Raw genomic sequence first — 26,173 nt, 5'->3', positions numbered from 1 at the left:
GTCCAGAAATAACCCTCATTTATGGTCAGTTGTTTCTCAACAAGGGTGCCAGACCATTCAATGGAGAAAGGACAGCCTCTTCAACAAACCATGCTGGAAAAACTAATATCTATCAATACTTTCAAAAGAATAAAGTTTGACCTTTATTTCACACCATATACAAAAATTAACTCAAAATTATCAGAGACATAAATGTAAAACTATCAAACTCTTAGAAGAAAAGTAGGAATAAATCTTTGTGACTGGATTAGGCAGTAATTTTCTAGATATGACACTTAAAACATGGGAAACAAAAGAGAAAATAGATAAATTGGACTTAAACAAAATTGAAAACTTTTGTACTTCAACGAATACCATCAAGAAAGTGAAAAAGACAACCTATTAATACAATATGAGAGAAAATATTTGCAAATAATATATCTGATAAGTATCTGGTATACAAAATGTAAAAAGAACTTCTTACAATGCATAAATAAAGAGTCAAATAACCCAGTTAAAAAATGAGCCATGGATTTGAATAGACATTTCTCCAAAGAAGATATACATATGGCCAATAAGCACATGAAAAGTTACTCAACACCATTAATCATTAGGGAAATGGATATCAAAACCACAGTGAGATACCACTTCATTTCAAGATGGCTATAATCAAAAAGATGGACAATAGCAAGTGTTGACAAGGATGCGGAAAAATTAGAACTTTTATACATTGCTGATGGAACTGTAAAGTGGTGTAGCTGCTTTGGAAAACAGCCTGACAGTCTCTCAAAAAGTTAAGCATAGAATTGCAGTAAGACCCAACAATTCTACTCCTAAGTCTATATCTAAGAGAATTGACAACATGTCCACACAAAGGCTTATACATGAATGTTCATAGCAGCATTATTCATACTCGCCAAAAAGTGGAAACAACCCAAATGTCCATCAGCTGATGAATGGATAAACAAAATATAGTACATCTGTGTAAGGGACTACTACTCAGCCATAAAAAGGAATGAAGTTGTGATGCATGCTACAATATGGATGAACCTTGAAAATATTATGCTAAGTAAAAGAAGACAGACACAAAAGGTCACGTATAATTCCATTTATATGAAATGTCTAGAATAGAGATAGAAAGTAGATTAGTGGTTGCTAGAGTGGGAGAGGGTGATGGGGACTGCTAATGGATGTGGAGTTTCTTTTTGGACTGGTGAAAATGATCTGAAATTGGACAGTAGTAATGGTTCCACAACTCTATGAATATACTAAAAAAACATTGAATTGTAGACTTTAAAGGGGTAAGTTTTATGATATGTGAATTATATCTGTTTTTAAAGTTTGAGAAAATATTTATTGAGTATCTACTGAGTGCTACGCACTGTCTAGGTGCTGGATAAGCCACAGTGATATAAGTCCCTTGTGGAGCTGATGTTCTAGTGTCAGGGGAAAACAGACAGTAATTAATTAACAAGTGAGTATATAATATGCTAAAAAGTATATAATATGCTAAGAAAAAGTAGGGTAAGGGGCAGAGTGACGGGGATAGGTATGCTGTACTAGATCAGATGGTCAGGGAAGGCCTTGTTGAGAAGGTGAGGAAGACCTGAGATGTAAGGAATTAAGTCAGTGGAGTGTTCGAGGAGACACATTTCAGACAGAGAGAACAGAGGTGAGGCTGGAGTGTGCCTGGGGAGGAGGGAGGAGGCCAGTGTGGCTGGAGAAGACTGAATGAATGGTGGTGAGATCCTAAAAAGTGTGTGTTTGTGTGTGTGTGTGTGTGTGTAGAGTACGGTAGCAGTGGGAGCCAATTGTGTAGGGTCTTAGAGGTAAGAATTTGAATTGGATTCTGGATTTTGTGCGGAATGAAATGGGAAGCCATTAGATGTTTCTGAGCAGAGGATGGACGTAATCTGATTTAGGACTCGACAGAATTCCTCTGTCTGCCGTGGGAAGAATAACTAGTAGAGAAAAGGAGTGGGAGAGGTAACCAGTTAGTAGGCTACTGCAAGAATACAGGCAAGAGGTGATGGACCGGGGACTAAAAGTGTAGATGTCCAGAAGTGGTCAGATTCTGGGTTTGTTTTGAAGGAATGACTCTAAGTCTCCTCTTGACCCAGGTCAAGATAAGAAACTCAGGCCACCTGAACAAAAACCAGTTCTTCCTTTTAAAAGGTGTATTTCAGAAGAGTTGGAAGGACAGGGGAGATAGATTGTGGCTCATGCTCACATGTTAATAATTTTTGTCCCTATCAAACTTTCCTCCATTGACCTACCTAACATTTGTGGGTTCTTCTGAAACAAGAGGGGCTCTATCTCTTTGTACAGTTTGGAGGCTCCTCCCTTTCAAGTTCCACCTCTCCTTCCTTCTCCTATTATAGGGTGTGTGGATTCTTCTCAGATGCCCTGGGAGCAGTGCCTGGTTCCCCTTGAGCAGGAGACATTCATGAGGGCTTTGGTGGGAAAATCCAGCTTTGTTCAGTGACCTTTGGACAATTGCAGTTCCCAGTTTTTCAAGCAGTGCTCTGCCATCCTCTCTCAGGCACCCACTGCAGAGTTTCACCCTGTGACCCTGAGTCCACAAAAAATCCTAATGCTGCACCCTGCGAACCCTCACAGAATCTCTGGCCATTAACCCCATGGTGCTATATTTTAAATGGTGTGCCCTGGCAACTTCTTCTCTGGTTCCTGACATACTTCTAACTCCACCCCGTGAATTTCTCTCATCCTCTGTAACTTCTAAAGTTTCCAAATCAGCCTCATTGTTTGCCCAGCTACAGCAGCCCTTTTTTCTGAGGATTCAGGCGCCTCCAGTAGAGTAGGGCAAAAGCATACACTGCTTCACAATGTCTCCATTGACCTCCTTTCCCTGTGCCTCTAGAAATCTAGAGATCATGCCTCTAAAATTCAAGAAGACCTGGGTCCACGAAGACTTGCTTAAAAGTTAATTTCCAATTCCAGTTTCACAAACATGATTTAGAGACTTCTGCAATTTAGTGAATTCATGTGACAGGCACAAGTGTGGTTCTCTGCCTGGAACATCAAATTCACTAATAAGCCTATATAGTGTATATTCTGCTGAATTATAATCACACCTCTAATCTTGGAGTGGCCTCCACTTTTTCTTCATGCTCAGTTACAAGATGGTGATTTAATCCTGAGGAGCCGTTATCCCTGAATGTAGCCCTCATGGGTCTGAGCTGCCACAAGTTCCATCTTGGAAAATGGACAAATATGCAAACAAAACCCAAACAGACAGACAGACAAAACACTGCAAACTTGACATTGTAAAAGAATAAAAAGCCAACTAAATCTTTACTGAAGCATCTGATAAAACACCAAAAAAATATTCTAGTCAAAACACAGAACAGGGAACTCTACTCAGTGCTCTGTGGTGACCTAAATGGGAAGGAAATCTAAAAAAGAGTGGGTATATGTATATGTATAACTGATTCACTTTGCTGTACAGCAGAAACAAACACAACATTGTAAAGCAACCGTACTCCAATATAATTTAATTTAAAAATTTAGCAAAACTCAAAAATCCTCTTTCCCACTTAATGCCTATGATAGCATTATAGCTGCCTCTCCCTCATCAATCTATCTCCTCGTTATCTCCAAAGACCCCAGAACTCTCTAAAAGACCTGCCTTGTGCCTTTTGTCTCTCTTTCCTTGTCCTTCCCGTTCCAGTTTCTGCTCCACTCATTTCTCTCATCAACACAACTGAAAGCCAGACTTGTTTGAATAACAAAATCTTCTTAGAAGCCACGGAGGAGGGAGGCTGTGACCATAGAGAAATAAATTTCTTGTCCCAATCCTGTTATAAAATTTATGTTTTATCATAGTGATTCTTCTGTGTTGCAGAATGCAGAACTATCTCAATGGGGCAAGGACAAGAAGTACATGCTCGAAAGCTGATTCAGATGTCAATGCAGCAGGTATGTAGCAATGGACAACTACTCTTCATGCAACATTCTTGATATTATTCCTCTGGCCATCTGGTCTACTTAGGACCAACACAGTGATGGGCAAAGCATTCTACCTGTGATGTTCAATCATTATTTTTCATTTTTATTTATGTATATAGAGTCAACCTTTGATTTCCTACAAATTTTAAACCTCCAGCTAGTTTGCTCCTGACATCCCCACAAAATACTTGTTCCATTTTCTATAGCATATGCTCCATTTTATTTTCACTAAATATTTTTTGATAATTTGGCAGCCACACTTTCTGGTTCCTAAAGGATGCAGCTCTAGCAGTCTTGGAATGTCATGTTCAATATTAATAGGTAGTGCTTAAGAAGTGACAGATTGAGACAGTCAAATTTCAATTTTCAGTTAAAGTGAGACTTTCATTTTTCATTAATGGGTAGTTTCAGGCAAATAAGAAATATTTGAGGGTGTTATGTTTAAATATTGATAATGGTTTTTATTGAAAATTGCAAGCTGGATGGAATGTTGAGAACTATTTTTCATCCCACCTAATAAATACACAGGTCATTAATTTTCTAGAAATGGTTGGTAGATAGCAATCTCAGCAGCAATAAGAAATTGCGCCATTGATAAAAATAAAATAAGATCTTGGTTTATTTTTAAGCTTTTGATCTCATAACGTTTGTAGCAACTGTGGTGCAGCTTTTCCCTGGGAATTAATGACTGGAGAGGGTTAATGGGCTAAAACTCTGCTTGGTTCATCAAAGTTTCAGGCTAGTCATTAATTCTCAAGTGCGCCAAGCCTTAATCTTTACCACTTAATTAAATTCAATAATATATTGTATTTAATTTATATATATTGAAGAAATTATATATAATTATTTTTACTCAGATCAAATAATTCACTCTATTGAGTGATTTGACAGTTTGACTTTGGGTCTTAAATAAGTTCTTCAGTTTCCACGAGTGAGAAACTTCTACATTTGGTACAGCATTCACATTAACCTTCTTTGGAATCTTAGCTTTTATAACTTCCATGTTCTGTGTCTCAAGGTAGGATAAATATTGATAATAATGGCATTATCAAACAAACAAACAAACAACAACAATAACCCATGAATAGGTACAGCCACACTGCCACTTGAAAGATTTAGGATAAAGCTGACACGGTGGAATGCAGAGCAGGGAATCAGAGAGTAACTGGATCCACGATGACACAAACCAACCATGAAGTCCATCTTGGTCTAGACATCCCAGTTGTCTAGACCAACAAGTCCCCTTTGCTGCTTAAGCCAGTCTGAGTTCTGTTTTCTCTTGCAGTAGAAGGTGTATATACAGGCCTTACCATATATACACTAAGCTCAATGATTTGTAGCTGTATTTATCTGATCTCATTATATAAGTATATCAAGATATTGTCTGGCTAATAAACTGTGTTCTTATAGAACTGTGACGGTCATGTGAATTACATTGTTAAAGAAGGTTTTATCAAGTATTTAGATAGTGCTTAGAAAGTTTTGTGGTTTCAGGAATATCTGGGAGGAGTGATGGCAAAGAATAAGGTTTAATATTATGGTAGCAAATGTCACCAAATGTATTTTATTGCCTCTGGTGAAATAAAATTGGTATTTTAAGTCAGGAGAAGAAAACTTAAGCATAAAATTCTCTCTCTCTGCTCATTTGGGCCTCCTCCCTCCCCTTTTAGTGTACAATGTGCATCTGCGTAACGCATTAACCAGACCTCCTCAAAGGTGGGAATGCCTGCTCGAATGCAAAGATCAATTTTTTTCCCCTTTTTTCTGACGCTAGCCAGGTAACTTTTCCAACTCTGCAGGGAGCCATGGTGACTTGTTGCTGGCTTTGTATGTGTACCTGGACTGTGTATCTTTGGTGAACCTCATGTGAAATGTCAGCATGTCATTTTGATGTATGATCCTTTGTCTCGAAAATGTATATGACTCTGCCTTTGACTTGTAACAGGCAAGACAGGTCTCAGAGCTTCTGTCTCCCAGGCTATAATCCTCAGTTTGGCTCAAATAAAATTCTCTCTTTTCTTCCTAACTTGATTGTTAATGAATTTTCGTCGACACCTCCAACTTTCACGAGGTAATGTGTATCTCTCTTTGTGACAGTGGACAACTTGGTTTCGGGGTGAGTCCCTTCTGATTTACCCTAGGCAGGACAATTTAAGTTACAAATTCCAAAATACCCATTCCCACCATTAGATGGTGCACACACTGTACTTAAACAAGTCTGACTTCAAATTTTAACTTTTGTTCCCTTCTAAACCAGGGGTGGCAGGATACAATCATTTTGAACCCACTTGATTCCAAGTAACCAGCTTTACAACTAACAGAAAAAAGAAGATTGTATTGACATATAACAATTTCATTAAAATATATGTGCTCAAAACAGGGTATTCTTATGCCCTGAGTAAAAGTTTCAAAAAATTTGTTTGTATGTTTTGTTTTATTAAAGTCGTAGCAAAAAAAGTTATAAGGAATTAATATGAAATCATTTTTGAATACAGGGTGGCTGGGTATTACTGCAGAATTGTCACCTTGGCCTAGAATTCATGGAAGAATTGCTAGAGACATTAACTACCACTGATGCCAGCAATGATACTTTCCGAGTGTGGCTAACTACCGAGCCCCACGATCGGTTTCCCATTACATTGCTTCAGGTTTGTTACTGTGAGATAAGTATCCTTTCCTTGAGAGTTATACAAATAAAGATGGCACAAATATGATTATGGAAAGATGGCAAACATAACAGGGCTTTCTGGTCCAGTGGAGGCTGCGTTGCAAAATCTTATGCCATTATCGTCAAAATCTTGACTATAATTATCAAGATTATATGGTAAAGATTCCCACAGAAGAGTTATAAGACTCAGTATTAATTTATTGGGTTTTAGCTCTGATCAATGCAAGTAGCTTACATGGTGCCCATTTATGTACCATAAGCATATTGTTGGCTGATGTGTTGTAATTTCTATTTTATTCTTCACAGTAATTTATAGAAACAAAACTACTATTTGCTTTTTATGACAGACTTCTCTCAAATTCACTAATGAGCCACCCCAAGGCGTTCGCGCAGGTTTGAAAAGAACATTTGCTGGAATTAATCAAGACCTTCTGGATATCAGTAATTTACCCATGTGGAAGCCAATGCTTTACACTGTAGCATTTTTACACTCCACGGTGCAGGTAACTTCTGAGAGCAGTTTGCACATTTAGAGGATGCTAATGATGTTATGTTTGCCTCTCTGCTGCACTGTCTGCTCTCCTCACCTTGCTTTCTTTTTCCTTCATGGCACTTTTCCCCACCTGGCACAGGACATGCATATTTGTTTATGTATTTATGTGTCCTCCTGCCCCCACACCCCCACTTTGGGCCCCTAGAGTATAAGATTCTCCAGGGCAATGACTTTGTTCTTTTGTAACTGCTGGGTCTCCCCCGTGACAGCAGCAGCTGGGGCATTGCCAGAGCTCAATAAATATTTGTGGGATGAACAAACGGATTACTGTGATAGGAGCTTGGTCTTGAAAGTGCCTGTGCTGGCCAGGAATGTTATATACACCATCTCATGTAATACTAACAGCCACCTTTCAAGGTAGGATTTATCACCATCTTACAAGTGAGGAAATTGAGACTCAGAGAGGTTAAGTTCCTTTCTAAACAGTAGATCTAGGAGTCAAGCCCCACGCTGTCTGCCCTGGATACAAGTATGTTTCAACCCTCCTCCCACCGGTGACAGAAGTGGTGGTGTTGGGAAGAGGAGTCACAAGGGTCACCTGTCTTCTTCACGTTGTTTGCTCTTTGCTTTTACTGTGTACTTATATAGTCATTTAATAATTTTATGGCTGCCCAGCAACATCTCTATGGGATTATTTTCGTTTTGTTATTGCTTTGTTCTATATTTGGATTTTGTATTTTGTTCTGTATTTGAAAGCTGTATAATTTTAATGTACTTGATTCACTCCTTGATTTCACAGAGAGATAAAGGGACTCCTTTAACTCTTTCCTACATTTCTTCTTTCCCTGAGGTTGGAGTGAGGACAAAATGAATCAACTGGTTTAAACCAGGAGTCATGGTTCAGCTGTGCACAGCAGCCGGCAGAGCTTGGCCTCATCTCTACCCACCCTGCCCAAAGGTGGAGGGGAATTTGGTGCCCACCCCAGAAAATACCGGGCGTGTTTACCCGTAGGTTCCTTGACCCCACCACTTTACCAGGTTTCATGCTGCCCAACAGAGAGGGCTGTTCAGAGGGGACAGCTGGTGTTTATCTGTCCCCCAACTCTGAGAGACTTAAAATCAGGTTAAACGCTTAGCGGGTCGTTATTCTTGCTAAGTTCCATTGTGGCCTTTGGATTGATTGTAAAGTACAGCTTTCAAGTCACTGAAGCTGATTTCATATATTCTTATCTGGGAATTGTTGGGTTTGCTAGGCCTTATCACACTCTAATACAAATATTGCTTTAAACTCTGTTATTTAAAGCCCAATTCACAAATAATAAATTTTATGATTCTTTTCCTAGTAGTGATGATTCAACTCTTCCACTGTGCTTATCACAGACAGATGACTGAGGGGTATTTTCCATATGGTCAACATGGCAACCTGTGTTTTTAGTGGCCATTATCCAAGGGTTAAAAAGAAGAACAGGACCATGGGCCAGTCATAGGGCCGAAGTGTGCTTGCACTTAAAGTGGCTTGTATTTGGGTTAAAACAGAAAAAAATCTCCACTGCTAAGGCCGTGAAGCTAACAGTGGCATGTCTATGAAAAAAAAGGTTGCGAAGATCTCTTAAAATCCAATCATAGAGTGTTAGAAAGAGCACTTCACGGAGAGTCAGGAAGCCTGGATTTTAGACCTGTTGTGACATCAATTAGCTACGTAAGGTTGGTGAACTTATGTCCCTCTCAAGGCTTCTGTTTCCCCATCTGTGTGTTTAGAGGCAGAAGGAGGTGATCTTTCAAGATTTTTCCCATTTCAAACATTCTGTTGTCCAGTTCTATGACTATACAAGGAGTGCAGATAATTCAAGCATTTTTCCCTCGGTTCTAGTTTTATCAGTTTCAGAAATGTTTACTGTGATATTGCCTAAACATATTCTTTTCTTGGTTAGGATAAAGCCAGCTTGACAGAAAAATCTGGAATTCTTTAGGAGCTTGTGGTCCTGGGTCAGCACCGTCTGCATCACCTGGGGACTTGTAAGAGTTGAATTTCAGGCCCCACCCAGACCCACTGAGTCAGATTCTGCGTTGTAATAAGATGCCCAAGTGATTCGTGTGCACATTAGAGTTTAACACACAAGTGTTACAGGAAGGACTGTTCTGAATAGACAGATTGTGGCTTATATTTTTCTAGTGTTGGATATAATAGTCAAGTACCAGATTTTCTTTTTTTAACATCTTCATTGGAGTATAATTGCTTTACAATGGTGTGTTAGTTTCTGCTGTATAACAAAGTGAATCAGCTATACGTATACATATATCTCCATATCCCCTCCCTCTTGCATCTCCCTCCTACCCTCCCTATCCCACCCCTCTAGGTGGACACAAAGCACCGAGCTGATCTCCCTGTGCTATGCAGCTGCTTCCCACTAGCTATCTGTTTTACATTTGGTAGTGTATATATGTCCATACCACCCTCTCACTTCGTCCCAGCTTACCCTTCCCCCTCCCAGTGTCCTCAAGTCCATTCTCTATGTCTGCGTCTTTATTCCTGTCCTGCCCATAGGTTCTTCAGAACTTTCCTTTTTTTTTTTTTAGAGTCCATATATATGTGTTAGCATACAGTATTTATTTTTCTCTTTCTGACTTACTTCACTCTGTATGACAGTCTCTAGGTCCATCCACCTCACTATAAATAACTCAATTTCGTTTCTTTATATGGCTGACAAATATTCCATTGTATATATGTGCCACCTCTTCTTTATCCAGTCATATGTTGTTGGACACTTAGGTTGCTTCCACGTCCTGGCTATTGTAAATAGTGCTGCAATGAACATTGTGGTACATGTCTGTTTTTGAATTATGATTTTCTCAGGGTATATGCCCAGTAGTGGGATTGCCGGGTCGTATGATAGTTCTATTTTTAGGCTTTTTAAGGAACCTCCATACTGTTCTCCATAGTGGCTGTATCAATTTACATTCCCACCAACAGTGCAAGAGTGTTCCCTTTTCTCCACACCCTCTCCAGCATTTATTGTTTGTAGATTTTTTGTTGATGGCCATTCTGACCGGTGTGAGGTGATATCTCATTGTAGTTTTGATTTGCATTTCTCTAATGATTAGTGATGTTGACCATCCTTTCATGTGTTTGTTGGCAATCTGTATATCTTCTTGGGAGAAATGTCTGTTTAGGTCTTCTGCCCATTTCTGGACTGGGTTGTTTGTTTTTTTGATATTGAGCTGCCTGAGCTGCTTCTGTATTTTAGAGATTAATCCTTTGTCAGTTGCTTCATTTGCAAATATTTTCTCCCATTCTGAGGGCTGTCTTTTCTTCTTGTTTATGGTTTCCTTTGCTGTGCAAAAGCTTGTAAGTTTCATTAGGTCCCATTTGTTTATTTTTGTTTTTATTTCCATTTTTCTAGGAGATGAGTCAAAAAGGATCTTGCTGTGACTTATGTCATAGAGTGTTCTGCCTATGTTTTCCTCTAAGAGTTTTATAGTGTCTGACCTTACATTTAGGTCTTTAATCCATTTTGAGTTTATTTTTGTGTATGGTGTTAGGAAATGTTCTAATTTAATTCTTTTGCATGTAGCTGTCCAGTTTTCCCAGCACCACTTATTGAAGAGGCTGTCTTTTCTCCATTGTTTATTCTTGCCTCATTTATCAAAGATAAGGTGGGTTTATCTCTGGGTTTTTTATCCTGTTCCATTGATCTATATTTCTATTTTTGTGCCGGTACCATACTGTCTTGATTACTGTAGCTTTGTAGTATAGTCTGAAGTCAGGGAGCCTGATTCCTCCAGCTCTGTTTTTCTTTCTCAAGATTGCTTTAGCTATTCGGGGTCTTTTGTGTTTCCATTCAAATTGTGAAATTCTTTGTTTTAGTTCTGTGAAAAATGCCATTGGTAGTTTGATAGGGATTGCATTGAATCTGTAGATTGCTTTGGGTAGTATAGTCATTTTCACAATGTTGATTCTTCCAATCCAGGAACATGGTATATCTCTCCATCTGTTTGTATCATCTAATTTCTTTCATCAGTGTCTTATAGTTTTCTGCATACAAGTCTTTTCCTGATTCTTTAATCGATGAATTGATTCCTCCAAATTTACCTGGATATCCCTTGCTTTATACAAACACGATGTATATACTTTTGTCCATGCAGAGACTGAAAAAAAGAAGAGGGAATTGGTTTATGTCACATAATATGAAGCTTCTGGGCTGGGGAGAGTGTTGCCGAAACTCGGCCCCTGTTCACCCTTGCTGAGTAGAAATGCAGAGATAGAGTTTTGGGTGAAGTAAAAAAGAATAGCTCTATTGCTTTGTCAGGCAGAGGGGACCACAGCAGGCTAATGCCCTCAAAACTGTGTGTACCACCCTGGAGCGGGTAGTGAGGAGTCTTATAGTGTTCAAGGAACAGGGCATGGTCAGCTCGTGCACATTCTTCTGATTGGTTGGTGGTGAGGTAGGTAATTGGGAGTCAGCATCGTCAATTGTTTGGTTCCAGCTGGTCTGGGGTCTATGTGCTTGTGGGCAGCATACAGTTAACTTCTTCCACCTGGTGGGGGTTTCAGTATCTATAAGACAGCTCAAAGGACATGGCTCAGAATATTATCTGTAGTCCTTGAAGAAGAAATAAAGGTCCTTGACTTTGTTTAATGACTAAAGTATTATTATTTGGTCTTGTTTTTTCTTTTCTTTTTGTATTTTCTCACCTCTCTGATTAAATTTATTCTTTGACTGAAGGTTTTCTACAGACAATAGGCGGGCGGAGGACATGGGTGAGGGGTTCTATCCTGGGAAGGCCTCAGGGGTTCCTGCTCGGTTACAAGGGGTTCGTGCTGGAATCCATAACACATGAGAATGCAGGAGCGAGTGGTAAAATAGCCAACCCCTGCCTGCCCTCCAATGTGTTTCTCTTACTGAATCAAAGTTTGGCATCATGCCATCAGCTCACTCCAGCTCAAGAGCATCGTGTGTTATGCGGACCCTACTCTTGTTGCAGAGGACAAAATGAGCATCCCTCCTCTCCTATAAGAAGGGGAAGTAGATTTGGCTGGTCAAGGACAATCTTGGGCAGAAGAGTGGTGGAGGGTGTCTTGGGATGGGAGCAGGATTACCCAGTAGAAGGGGGTGCACTGCCATGGCAACCTGCATAGTTGCACCAGCCACTTCTGCACTAAGCTCTGCTTGCTTCCTACTCCCCCTGGCTTCCCTCCCCTCTCCTCCAGGAACTCGACCTCCACGTTGGCCAGGAGGTTACTGCAGCAGCGGCCGCTCTTGCTGCAGTCGGCCGATGTCTCTGCCTCGGCCAGCCAGCCCTCCTGCCCTCCCCGTGGGAGCCTTTCATCCCCAGCACCATGGGGCATGCCTCCGCTTATTAGGACACTACTTCCTGAGAACGTTTCCCGCATCCTCTTTTATTTATTTATTTATTTATGGCTGTGTTGGGTCTTCGCTGCTGCGTGCGGCCCTCTCTAGTTGCAGCAAGTGGGGCCCACTCTTCGCCGCAGTGTGCGGGCCTCTCACTGCAGCAGCTTCTATTGTTGCTGAGCACGGGCTCTAGGCGCGTGGGTTTCAGCAGCTGTGGCACATGGGCTCAGTAGTTGTGGCTCACGGGCTCTAGAGCTCAGGCTCAGTAATTGTGGCTCATGGGCCCAGTTGCTCTGTGGCATGCGGGATCCTCCCAGACCAGGGCTCGAACCCCTGTCCCCTGCATTGGCAGGTGGATTCTCAACCACTGCACCACCAGAGAAGTCCTCCCGCATCCTCTTGAAGATGACTCTAGGGGGAAACTTCCCTCTGGCCTCAATATTCTCTCTACATTTTGCCAGAAAGTCCAGTGTAGCACTGTTCTGGCCTTCAGAGCAAGCCCACACTCACCCTTCAGGATTTTAATTTTAAATATACCTTCCTTCAAAGTCTTGGTCTTCTGAAATTCAACAACTCTTCTTCAACAATTCCATTTGTGGTCTCCTCCCAACACCTCCTGCAGGTCACAATAACGTTTCCTGTTTTGTTCCTATTGATAGTCAATATACTGCCCCTTGTAGTGCAGCACATTGGACCCATGAGCATCTTAAGCAGTGGTCCTCAGCCATTGCCTGGGCCCCAGAATCCCCTGGAGGAGGCATCGGGGTGAAGAGCTCAGACCTTTTAAAAACTTCCCAAGTGATTCTAATATGCAGTGAGAGTGGAGAATAATTCCCAAAGAGCCACTGCCCTTAAGGGAGGAGTCTTTAGTCATTTTTATGACCTTTTCATGGTTTGGATATTTCTCCCCCTCACCTTGGCTCACCCACATTGAAGCCCACATTCGGGACTTTTCTTACGGCTTATACACAGCTTTGTGAGGTTTACTGCAAGAATCTTTGATTAGGAGTTCTAAGGGCCTGCGATGGCAGTTGCAAACTCGGAAATTTTACCATGGCTCTTAAAATATTTGTTTAATATTTAATAAAAATGGCCATATATATGGGGCTCAGAGAGTACCACTGTTAACAGTTCCTCATTCAGAAAAGTGTTTACTTCTTTGACATATATATATATATATATATATATATATTTTTTTTTTTTTTTTTTTTTTGCGGTACGTGGGCCTCTCACCACTGTGGCTTCTCCTGTTGCGGAGCACAGGCTCCGGATGCACAGGCTTAGCGGCCATGGCTCATGGGCCCATGCGCTCCACGGCATGTGGGATCTTCCCAGACCGGGGCACGAACCGTGTCCCCTGCATCGGCAGGCGGACTCCCAACCACTGCGCCACCAGGGAAGCCCCTCTGACATATTTTTTAGGTTTAAGCCTTGACAAACACTCCCTTCAAATTTAATACTGTTTATAACAGTTCTCCCTTTGGGGAGGTGTGATTATAAAGTTCTTAATGCAAATCTCTTCAAAATAATTACAGTAACATGATACAGATTTTTAAGAAGATCTTTTACACGTACCTCTGTAGTGTTTCCCAGTGGTTCTGACCATTTCTGTTAATTATTTTTACATATTCAAGTTTCCCTTATATTGTCTAGTATAGATTGCATTTTTCATCTTATGCTAACTCCAGTTATTAAATAAATAGGTGTGATGCTCCACAGAGAGCTTTGTTTTAAAGATGGGACTGAAGTGAATCTGCGCTGGACTGTGGGAGGCGGGGGATCATTGGACTGAGGTAGATTCTAACATAAAACTGGAAATAGCTTTGACATCATTAAAATGATGACTCCATTGAACAGCCTCTCTTCGGTGTTCTAAGGAGTATTCCAAGTTTTCCATATTTCACTAGTAATTGTGTTTTATATATTCTTTGGAATAAAAAGAAGGAAGCTTATTGGTTCAGTCTAGGAGGGAGTAGACTAGTCTTCCTAAAATCATCATCTCCAACTTAATAATGGATGATAACCCCCTTCTGTTGAGTCAGGTTTTAGCTCTTTCTCCTAACATCAAATCTGTCTATGTTTCATCCCTGAATCATCACGTGGGGACGTAGTTCCAGCTACTCACCAGAGGTTGTCCTCTGCTGCAGTGGCACAGTCCTGCAGCCTCCTTCTGGATGAATCGTGAACTTTGCATTCCTGTCTTTGCTCCTGACCTTTGCTAAGCCCGGGATTCTTTTCCCCCTTCTTTTCAAAGACCAGCTTCAGTTTCATTCTTCCCAGGAGCCCTTGATTGAATGTCTTCTTCAAGCTTATCACCTGTGAAATTTTGACAGTTAATTATATTTAGTACCCTGTTGTCCTTTCCTGTTTTGTCTTATTTTCTCAACTAGATTAAAACTTCTTGAAAATGCACTGATTCTAATATTTTTCTATTATTGGACTCATCCTAATATTTTTCTAAACATAAGACTCATCCTATAGTTTCAAAAATACTAATTGGATTGGAGAGATTCAATATGCCAAATATTCCAAATTCTAGCAAAGTCCTCTGTTTTTGAGCTTCCAAATGAGGTCTTAGGTCCCAGTGGTTTGAGTCTACCCTGATATTATTCCAAGATGATACTTAGGGGTTGTTTTTTTCTTTATTGTCACTTACAGGGGTCAGTGACTTAAAAAAAAAAACAATAGCAAGAAAGTGAAATGACCTCATTTGTGAAAGAAACGACACCACATTTTGTCTTGTTTTCTAAAAGGAGTTAAACAGTTTATGACTTCAGTGAACCAACCTAAAAACTGAACATTTTAAATAAAAATTGATAGTAAGTAACATAAAATGAAGCAAACCTCAGCATTAGGGCAATTTTCAAAGATCACATTTTAAGGAGCAACTGAATTGCAATTGCTCAGTGCATGTAAACGGGAGTGTTTCCACAGAGACAATTTAAGCAGCTTCAGTAATTGGAAAGAAAGAATTGTTGTTCATTCAGTCTCCTACCTAATTGAACAGTAAATTTTAAAAACTAAGTCAAAAGAGGTAAAACTGTTTTAGAGTTGATTCTCTTTTTTTAAACAATGGGAAAACATTTGTGTTTGCTTCGTAAGTCGTTAGCATTCTTCTCTTTGAAGCCCTCAAGGTGGAAGAAACCCCAGAGCCTCAAGTGTTAGCTGAACGCATTTTCGTGTTAGTACCCCATAGACCCTCCAGGCCCCCCTTGCTCCTAGAGCAACCTGGAGGAGGCTCACCATAGTGCTTCTTGGGACCCACGCAAGAAATTCAAAACCACATGTCAGCTTCCTAATTGACCCTCCAGAGAGTGAGAGAGAGTGCCTTTCATGCTGATAATAATCAACTCACATGTTTGTTTATTAGACAACCATGATCCTTCTCCCAAGGCACAGGTACAAAAGGGGAGACAAAAACGGGAGATATGTCTCCTCCTGTCAGGGCCTCCTCCCAGCCCCGTGGCTCCTCCTAATCTTCTCTGTGTTCAAGGTGGAAGACGGTTCTTCACAGCTCCTGAGTTTACAAACCTCTCTAGTTTTTCTGACTAGGACAAACTCTGAATAGCTGTTCTGAACTCTAAGTCCAAATGCCTGGGAGAAGGGATATTGCTGGCTCTTCTTAGGCTGGTTGTTCACCTTTGGTCTAATTAGCTAAGGAGTGGGGAGTCACGCCATGCAAATGTCCAACACCTGACAGCCTAACCTAAAGAAGAACAGCTCTAGAAATAACGCTAGTAGTTGACATTTGTTGTTGTTGTTGTTGTTGTTTTTGTCTTTTTGCGGTACGCGGGCTTCTCACTGTTGTGGCCTCTCCCGTTGCGGAGCACAGGCTCCGGCCGCGCAGGCTCAGCGGCCATGGCTCACGGACCCAGCTGCTCCGCGGCATGTGGGATCTTCCCAGACCAGGGCACGAACCCGTGTCCCCTGCATCGGCAGGCGGACTCTCAACCACTGCGCCACCAGGGAAGCCCAGTAGTTGACAATTTTAAGGGTTGTTTGCCCTCAGTCTGACCTCCCAGGGTGGACATCTGGACCCAAATTATTTTTGATGTTTTTATTTAATATCTTAAAAGAGGACTTCCTGGTGGAAGGAAGTTCCACCAGTTATTTATTCCTGAATAAATAATTGGACCTTTCTTAGAGAGACTGATTGTGTGCTGAGGCAGGGACAGCTGATGGTATGGTAATGTTTGAGTTAATCCGTGTTGTGTACTAGGTGATGACGGCCTGGAAATATCAGTTCTAACACTCACATACCTTTAAAATGGTCTCCAGAATATCAGAGCAATTGAGTCATTTGGCCTGAGCCTCATTTGATTATTTGTGAGTAATTTGGTGATTTGAAACAGCCGCTGTTTCACAGGAGAGACAAATGAAGGCAATATGAATGTTTTAAGAGAGAGATGTCATATTTTACCATAGAAAACGTTTAGTTTTCAAAACCTGAAACTGCAAGATTACAAAGTGAAACTAGCAGGAAGTCTAAATGCCGTTGAGTGCTTAAGTCATTCACCTTAAAAAACTAAAATTCAAACCCTTGCATTTAACATTTGAAACTTTCAACAGTCCAGTTTAGAATAAATTAATTCATTCAACAGATATTTATTGAGCACCTACTGCACTTTTTGAGTTGACGATGGAGACCTACACTTTTTAAACCCAAGAACTCCAATTTGGCAAATATTTGGAGATTTGCTCTTGAAAGCCTTCTAGAGCCAAGGAGTAATATCTCTATTTGTTACTATATCCAAAATCATATACTGTTCTTTTATGATGTCAACTTATTTCAATATCATGCCTTAATTTTACTGTACTTTATGTTTTAATAATAAAAACAGGTATCAGCTGCAATACAATTTAAAACTCTTGCTCAATTACTTTTCTCTGTTGTTTTTAAGGAGCGACGCAAATTTGGTCCCTTAGGATGGAATATTCCTTATGAATTCAATTCTGCTGACTTTTCAGCCAGCGTTCAGTTTATTCAGAATCACCTTGATGAATGCGATATTAAGAAAGTGAGTGAAATTGTTTTTTTTTTTTCTGTCTTCATTGCCATCCTTAAATCAAAGTTCTACAGACATTCCCAGTCTGGGATATGCAGTGGCTCTGCTGAGGTTCCCCCCAGCTCTCCCAAAGGGGACCGATCATTCCAATCACCTGTTTACTGGTCCAGCCATTTCCACTCACACCCCTACTGCCCATAGGAGCGCACTGGGACTCTCCATCTCACACTTGTGTCCCCCTCCACCCAATCTCTCTCTTTCCTGAGGACATGCACAACAGAGGCAGAGCCCTGACAAAGGAACTCATTGTGTTGAGAAACACCACAGCCTTCTTCATGTCACATCCAAGTGCCACAGTGTACTTCAAGAGAATATATACCTTAAATCAGACTTTTCTTCCTTTATCTCACTCATGCTTCCTCAGAATCCTCAGAAATGAGAATATCTCCCAGCCCATGTAAAAGTTCTTTTGTACCTTAAGTCACATCTTAACAGACACTTAAGCTTATGCAGACAAATAGCAATGATTTGAATAATGGTCACTGATCCTTGTGTAACACTTCACAGTTTTCAAAGTGCTCGCATGTGCAGGGTCTCGTTTTTATTTTCACAACTCAGTGAGGTAGATACCCAAGGTGTTACTATGATCCCCATTTTACTGATGACGTACTAGACAAGAGAAGACAAGGAACTTCCTCAAGGTCACCGAGCTAAGAACACAAACCCAGTTGTCCTTTCACACAAGTGTTGCAAGGAGTTGGAAATCTGTTTTTTCCATGATCTTGAGGAATTTTATGAGGCTCTCAGAGCCTGTTTCCTCATCTATAAATGGCCATGGTTTCCGTGAGGAATAAATGGGCTAGCATTTGTGAAAGCACAGTGTATGGTACATAATCAGGGCTCAATAAATACAAGTTTCCTATCGTCTCTCCCTCTCTTCCTTCTCATAGTTGATCTCAAAGATAATCATACATTCTGCAGTATCAGTATGATGACAGTGAGCCATGATGAATTATTTCTGGGTAGGGGGGAAATCTAGAATCAAACCATCATTTTTCTTAGAAATTACAAAGGGATATTAAATTGAGTAGGACATTTTGATGAAAAATTATATCATATGGGTTCGTATTCTGGGACTGTTTATCATTTTGGTATATACAAATGACAGTTACCTTGAAATAGTTGCTTTGAAAGGCAATGAAGCTGAAAAATAAAAATTTAACCAAGAGAAATTAAATAAAAATTAAGCATCCTTACTTCTCCTACCCCAAATGTATTGAAGTATTTTTTAAAACAAAAAACTATTAATATCTGAAATGTATTGCTAGTGTAAGATTGCTATGGAAATTAATAAATACTTTGATGTAGTCATAGCTCACATAATGAAACAGGAAAGGATTGCATTGTAGAAAAATCTTGTGAATAATGTTCTAGTTGTTCTTATACTGTTTCAGAAAATATATTACTAAGAAAGCATATTAGAGCATTGATTACTTGATTTTTCTCCTTTCTTCACTAAACGTGACTTTTTTCTTCTCTAACAGCTTGGCATTACTATAATAAGTATTACAGATAATTACATCCACAGATTGAAAAATAGTCTTCTTTTCCCCCTATTTTAAATAATCAATGAGCAATATAGTCACCAACGTTTACTACTGTAGATTTTTCTTTGGTGAACAAACCATAGCAGTTCCAGTCATGTAAGAGCAAAAGAGTTATTAATATAAGATAAGGAGTAATTTTAAATGCAGTCTAGCTATTGCTTCCTTTTCCAGGCCTTTCTTTTAGAGGAAGATCCAAAATGTTTAGAACTATTTGTTTGGGTTGACAATGAATAATTCTTTTCTGTTTTTAATAAAGGGTGTGTCGTGGAGTACTGTTCGGTACATGATCGGAGAAGTACAGTATGGGGGCAGAGTCACGGACGACTTTGATAAACGTCTGCTTAATTGCTTCGCTAGAGTAAGTCAGTTTAGGGAAAAAAAAGCATGGATGTACATCTCATTGCATCTTCCTATTAAACAAGAATATTTTTTGTTTGTAGCAGGTAAGCCAAACTTAAAGGGAAAAAAAATACAGAGCAGAGCTTCTGAAAAGAACCAGCCAACCAAACCAAACCAAAACCAAACCATCTAACAATCTACTTGTGGTCCAGGACAGAACAAAGGTCAACTCTCAATGGTCTATGAATCTTCTCCTGTATAGATTAGCTGCTCATGTCCACGGTCTCTCCCCACTTCCCCTCCTGTAAAAATACTGGACATAATATCTCTGCCTTTTCCTCTGATTGCAAGTCTTCAGGGCGATTTGAAGCCCCAAGATAAGTGATTGGAGAATGAACCAAAATTTGAGTTTTCTCATCTCTTTCCATTAGGACAGACAATTGAAAATTGATGAAGTGTTCATTTTTTTCCTCTGTTCCCAGTAAAATCTGCATATATCATGTGGGTAAACATTTTCTAGAGAATATTATTCTTAGCAATTCTGGCTTTCACATCAAGGGTGAATAGTATAAGTACATCTACCAGATTCAAGTTATTCCTAAAACTTTTACACGTTAAAGAAGCAAAGTACATTACCTGAGCGGAAAAAAAATCAGATATTTTACCGTTATCTGAGTTCTCTATATTAGGATCTAAGTTGTTAATTCTTTGATTTTTTTTTCCCCTTTTAACAAAATTAAGACCTCAACAACAAGGCATAAGCTTTGAGGGTATTTTGGTAAACGGGAGGTTGACCAGAAATCTGAATTTCTTTTCAACCCTTACTAGTATTTCCAAGTTTTTCTTAAAGCTGAATGTGGAGAAAGGTGGATGATAAGCATTGGTAAGCGTGTGTGGAGGCAGATCTGGTACAGATCTCCGGGGAAGCAATTGGGCAAAACTTAGTGAAACTAAGTATCCTGGGTAAACATCCCAGAACATTTCTAGAAAAAGCCCACGAATGGATATGTATGAAAATGTCATGGCAATATTTTGTGTGGAGCTGCAGGTGACCATCATAGGTTGGGTTCTCCAGAAACAGACTCTGAGATGGAGATCTGCTTGTGGGTCATCCCTTCCCCCAGGGCATGATCTTGGTTGAGGCGTCTCCCTTCTGCCAGGGCAATTCCTGGGAGGGACAATGTTGTGAGCCCTCAGTAGCCAGTACTCCAGACAGCTGGGGGAGCGAGTGCCTAGGTCCCGGAGAAGGATCTGGTAGTGCATTACAGCATCCACTGTGAGGCCGAAGAAGCCTAAAAGGATAGATAAGAAGCCTAAGAGAATAGATAAGCAGTAGTGGGTGAGCACATGTAATACTATTGCACACCCTTCAAGGGTGCAATCTGGTGGCACTTAGTCATATGAAGCATGTATGGGGACTTCCCTGGCAGTCCAGTGGCTAAAATTCCACGCTTCTACTGCAGGGTGGGCGCAGGTTCGATCCCTGGTTGGGGAACTAAGATCCCACATGCCGTGCAGCATGGCCAAACTAAGATGATTAAAAAAAATAAAAAATAAAAAAAGAAGCATGTATGATATGACTACCTTCTGAACAAGAATCCCACTCTTGAGTGTATCCCACTCTTGAGTGTATGTCCCAGAGGAATTCTCAGACAAGTCTGTGGACATGTACAAAGATATTATTCATAGTATTGTTTGGGATAGTGGGAAGTGGAAAGCAACCTGGGAGTCTGTCACAGAGGAATAGATGAGTTAAATGTTATAGATGCCTATCATGGAATACAATGCAGCACTTGGAAGAAATGATCCACATGACACCATGCATAGATCTTAGGAACATCGTGTTGAGCGCAGAGCTTTAAAAAATAAAATGAGATCTATAAAGTGGTACATGTATATTTCTCAAGGATAAATACATGAATTCAAGGACATACATCAATATCTTTAAACAGAAGCCCTCAAAGGGAAGGAGGCTGGGAGTGGATATCAGGGCTGAAGAGGGAGAAACTAAAATAAAAAGGGTCTAGAGTCATGAGAATAATAAAATGCAGGAGATGATAAACTCACCTCTGTATCTGAGGTTCAAAAGAGAAAAAAAAAAAAGATGTCTTAGTAAGCATACTTTGTGTTAGAATAACTGTACAAGTACCTAAAATTGGAGTTTTGGCACTGGAGACTGTGAGAGGTGGTTAGATTCTGGATATATTGTACAGATACTACCAGCAGAATGCTGATGGGGAAGGAAGGGGGTTGGTCAAGGATCAGTCCTAGTTTTGACCTAAGCAACTAGATGGAGCATGGGACTATTTACAGAGAAGGGAAAGAACTGCAGGGAAAAAATGAGTTTTATTGGCTGGGGGTAGAAATTAGGAATTCTGTTTTGATCATGTAAGCTTTGAGATGCTTACTGGACACCCAAGTGCAGTTGTCCAAGACTGTAAGCTCCATAAGGGCAGGCACTTTGCTTGTTTACATCACTACCAAATTCCCAGCACCTGGAATGGAATCTTTCACATAGTAGGCGCTCAGTAAATATTTGTTGAATAAGAGAATGAATGAAGATAAACAAGGCAGTTGGATTTACAGGTGTGGAGCTCAGGAGAGAGCTCAGGGCTGGAGAAAAAGATTTGGAATTTGTCTTATACAGATGGCATTTAAAGTCAAGATATTAGATGAGATCATCATCTAAGAAGAAAGTGTAGAGAAAGGGAAGGAAAAAAAAAAAAGAAGCTAAGGACAAGGCCCTGAGTATTTTAATGTATTGAGAAGGAAGAAATGTCAACTGAGAGAGGTCAAGGAAGATGAGGAAAGGGAATTGACCTTTACTTAGTATTTGCTTAATAAATTAAAAAAAAATTTTTAACCTACTTTAAAAAAAATATGTAAGATAGCCCAGTATAGAAAAACATAAACATTCAGCTTAATAAATTTCTTCTAATAGACATAGAATGTGAATGACTAGGGAGGCAAAGGCCTGTCCTCTGCTGCCCCTTTACCCCGACCATGTTATCCAGAATTGCCTGAGTGAAAATCACTTCAATTGTAAACCAGTGCCTTCAAATGGGATCCTCTTTCCCTATGACTTTCAATTTGGGGCTTATCTTTGAACCCTTATTTGTTTTCTCTGTTCTCAGCATCTTATGGTATGTCTCCCTTAAAACCAATAATTGTAGAACCTTATTCATTGTCCTTGGAGGATGACTGCTTATTTTTGTAGGGTACCTTCTAGAGTCTCCCAAAGTAATTCCATGTAGACTTCATACTCTGTATTTTGATTATACCAAAAAAGTCCTCCAAATTTGGTGAAACTCAACTACATTTGTGTTTTTGAGTCTAGCTATTTGTGGATTTACAATATATACTTTTGTACTTTATAAATAAAGTAGTGGAAAAACGAGAGCAAACTTCATTTTCCCTTTATACACATATGTCATCTGGCAACACAAAACTCAGTGTGGTCATTTGTTGTCTGTGTGCTGAAGACCCCATGGCCTTTGCCCCCCCTAGTCATCCACATCCCTAAAAAACTAACCTTTATAAATAATGACCAAAATCATAGCACTGTTTTTCTTTAATGACCTTCAACTGCTCCCCATTTTTTAAGTTAAGCACTAGTCCTCACCCTGATATCCATAGTCATCCACAAGGTGACCTCACTTCCCTTTTTCTGTCCGATCTCTTACCACTGCATTATATTTACCTTAGGGTAAATACAGTGATTTCATCATTTACCCAACCTGCCTCACATTTTGTTTTTTTTTGTGGTACGCGGGCTTCTCACTGTTGTGGCCTCTCCCGTTGCGGAGCACAGGCTCCGGACGCGCAGGCTCAGCGGCCGTGGCTCACAGGCCCAGCCGCTCCGCGGCATGTGGGATCTTCCCGGACCGGGGCACGAACCTGTGTGCCCTGCATTGGCAGGCGGACTCTCAACCACTGCGCCACCAGGGAAGCCCTGCCTCACATTTTTGCGTCAGTTTTTTTGTGTGTGTGGTCTCTTTGACAAGTTCCTTTGTCAAAATTCTATCCTTCAAGGCTTATCTCCAAAATCACCTCCTAGATAAAGCTTTACCTGACATCCATCTGGCTATTCTTTCTTCTTGGCTTTAAGCCTCCTTAGTACTTTGCTTATTTTTATTTCCTCTGTCTCTTACCTTCGTGCACTTTATCTTGTGGTTATTATGTAATTGGCTTATCTCTCTACTGTGTCAAACTCCTTGAAGGAAAGGACTGTGTGTGTCTCATCTTTGCATTCCGTTCCTTTTCTAAGCTCAAGGCCTTGTGGACAGGAGTTGAATAGGATAGAACTGTGATGAGTAAAAAATGAAGAAAACCAGTACACAGGGTATTTCAGAGCAATCACTGGACCTAAAAAGAGCTGGAAGAAGAAGGATATGGAGGGAAGATACTAGAGAAAGTGTGACCAACCGAAGGAAGGCACAATCCCCCTCTCTTTTCACGTGGAGTCCTCTGAGTGATTCAGACATCCTGCCTGCATTTCTGCTCCTCCCACCATCCCATTATTTCCCTCCCTACTGGGAAAATCACTCCGTTAGACACAGAAGTTATTGCCTCAAATGAGGCTCACAGGCATTCAGCATTTTTTTTCCTCTTCGGAATAAGTCTATTCATACCAAGTATATATCTGTTCTCTCACTGTTACCTTACAGATAATCAGTTCATATGGAATGAGAAAAGGATGTCTTAAGGAAAACAGTAAGATGGTTGGATATATCTGGTTCTTGTGTCCAGGGACATAACTTAATTAACAGAGAGAGCTCTCCAGCTCAGGGTGGGAAGGGAGACGTTTGTAAGAAGTTTTCCTGCTCGTGTGCAGTGCTCAGCGCCACTGTGAGCCACGCTGAGCACAACATAAGCCCCCAGGCATGAGCCCTGTTTGCAGGGAGAAAGGAGGCGGTGAAAATGCCCAGATATGCTCTCATGTGTCTGGTTATTGCTTCTGCAATACATTCCCACGTCTCTTTAAAGTGAGCTCGAGGGTCATCAGATTACTTCAGCAGAGGGTGGGCTTGCAAGGCTGGCTCTCTCCTCCTCGCCCTTAGAAAGTATCTTCTTTGGTGTTAAACAAAGACCGGGTTTCATTGTTTTTGTGTTGTGGCCTCTCTCTTTCCTTAATCTATGTCTAATTATACTATCAGTGGTTTTGTTAAGGTACTTTCAAACCCAATATAAAAAATGATTAAGATGGAAATAAGGTGACCCTATCTCCTTGATAGTGGCAGTTTTGGGTTTTCATTTAAATGTTCATCAATTTTATTTCTCCTGTTTTCTCTCCCATATAGGTCTGGTTCAGTGAGAAGATGTTTGAACCATCATTCTGTTTTTATACCGGGTATAAAATCCCCGTGTGCAAAACCTTGGACCAGTATTTTGAATACATCCAGTCATTGCCATCCCTAGATAACCCCGAAGTCTTTGGGCTTCACCCTAATGCCGATATCACGTAAGTTCCTGGCATATTTTAATTAGAAAGGATCATTTGTAACCCAGCCTGGCAAAGACTGTGCATTTCATTTTCCCCTTTCCCTTCTTTTTATTTTACTGTGAGAAATAGTGTCACTTCCTATCACTTCCTATCTCGCAATTACAATTTTGTCATATCTTGACCTGCTCCTGGTCACTAAATCCTACTGCTCCAGAGTTTATAACAATGTTAAAATCTCTAATTTATGCATTGATTATTTCTCCTCTGTCATGTCATAAAACCAGTTGGTGTTACTGGTCTTGATGCCATTGGTCTGATAAGACAGTAGCGTCCCAGTTCTTTGCCTTTTACATCAAAAAACCTAATAAAAAATAATGATCATAAACAGAACCACAAAGGGCCAGGAGGGTAGACAGAGGAGGAGGACTTGTATTTCTGTTTTGATGGTCCCTCTCCCCTTACTTGCTCACCTGCATCCTTCTGTAAACACCTGCCCATGGAGGGCACGATGCAGCGAGCACAGGAGCACAGGAACACAGATGCAGAGCCCGGGAGGAAAGGCTCAGAGTGATGTCCCTGCTCCAGTCACTGTGGTAAGAGGTGGTGAGGGAAGAGATAAGGCATGCATCCAAGTCCCAGGCCCCTTCTCAGACCCGTCCTTTGGATGAGATCTCACCCCTCATCTCTCCAGAGACCCCTACCTGAACACAAGACCACCCAGCTCCACAGAGAGGGCTCCAAGAAACCCCAGCTGAGAGTCTCCCTGGATGGTCAAGCCTTGGGCTCACTGGCCAAAGACCACAAAGTTTATGTCCAGCAGAGTGGCTGGTTTCAGGAAATGGAAGAAACCAAGACTCCTGTGGTAGATTCTAAGCTGTGACAACTGAGAGGAGTGCACTGTACCTCTCTCCTGGTCACTCACCTGCTGTGGCCATTTCAACAGCGCTGCAATGGGGCACGGACATCTCCACCCTCTGGTTCCCTGCCCTCGCCCAACATCCCAGAGTCCTGTTTGCTTCCATTGCATTGTGTCTCCACCCTGAGCATGCTCCCCGCCCCAGCACGAGGCTTGGCCTCCTGGCCTATGTGTCCCCCACATTCATTCTCACTTCTCCATAGCCTCTAATCTCTCCCATGCCTCTTTTCATCGTCAAAGATGTGGGCGTGACCCCCAAAGACCCACGAATGGCCATCACTCGTTTCAGACCCCGTGACAGAACCGTGATGGTACTTTGGTGGCGGCTCTAGCTATTATTTGAAGAGTCTGTCATCAGTTAGCAGGAGACTTTTGAAATGAAGAAATAAAAAGGCGTCCTCA

The 26,173-nt window shown here is 40.8% G+C and overlaps 1 protein-coding gene across 1 annotated transcript in view; it reads left to right on the top strand.

The window, feature by feature from the left end:
- Positions 1-26,173, top strand: part of DNAH8 (dynein axonemal heavy chain 8) — a 328,229-nt gene that overhangs the window by 263,391 nt on the left and 38,665 nt on the right. Inside the window, exons 83-88 of the mRNA XM_060021883.1 lie at positions 3,845-3,918; positions 6,444-6,596; positions 6,964-7,119; positions 17,362-17,478; positions 19,330-19,431; positions 24,713-24,873. Of these exons, the coding sequence (XP_059877866.1) occupies positions 3,845-3,918; positions 6,444-6,596; positions 6,964-7,119; positions 17,362-17,478; positions 19,330-19,431; positions 24,713-24,873 (763 nt within the window). The remainder of the gene's footprint in view (positions 1-3,844; positions 3,919-6,443; positions 6,597-6,963; positions 7,120-17,361; positions 17,479-19,329; positions 19,432-24,712; positions 24,874-26,173) is intronic.

The sequence above is a fragment of the Delphinus delphis genome, chromosome 10, assembly GCF_949987515.2.
Source record: "Delphinus delphis chromosome 10, mDelDel1.2, whole genome shotgun sequence".
In the NCBI taxonomy this organism is placed as follows: Eukaryota; Metazoa; Chordata; class Mammalia; order Artiodactyla; family Delphinidae; genus Delphinus; species Delphinus delphis.
Note: the sequence above shows the minus strand (reverse complement) of the source record. Positions and strands in the feature narration are given on the sequence as shown.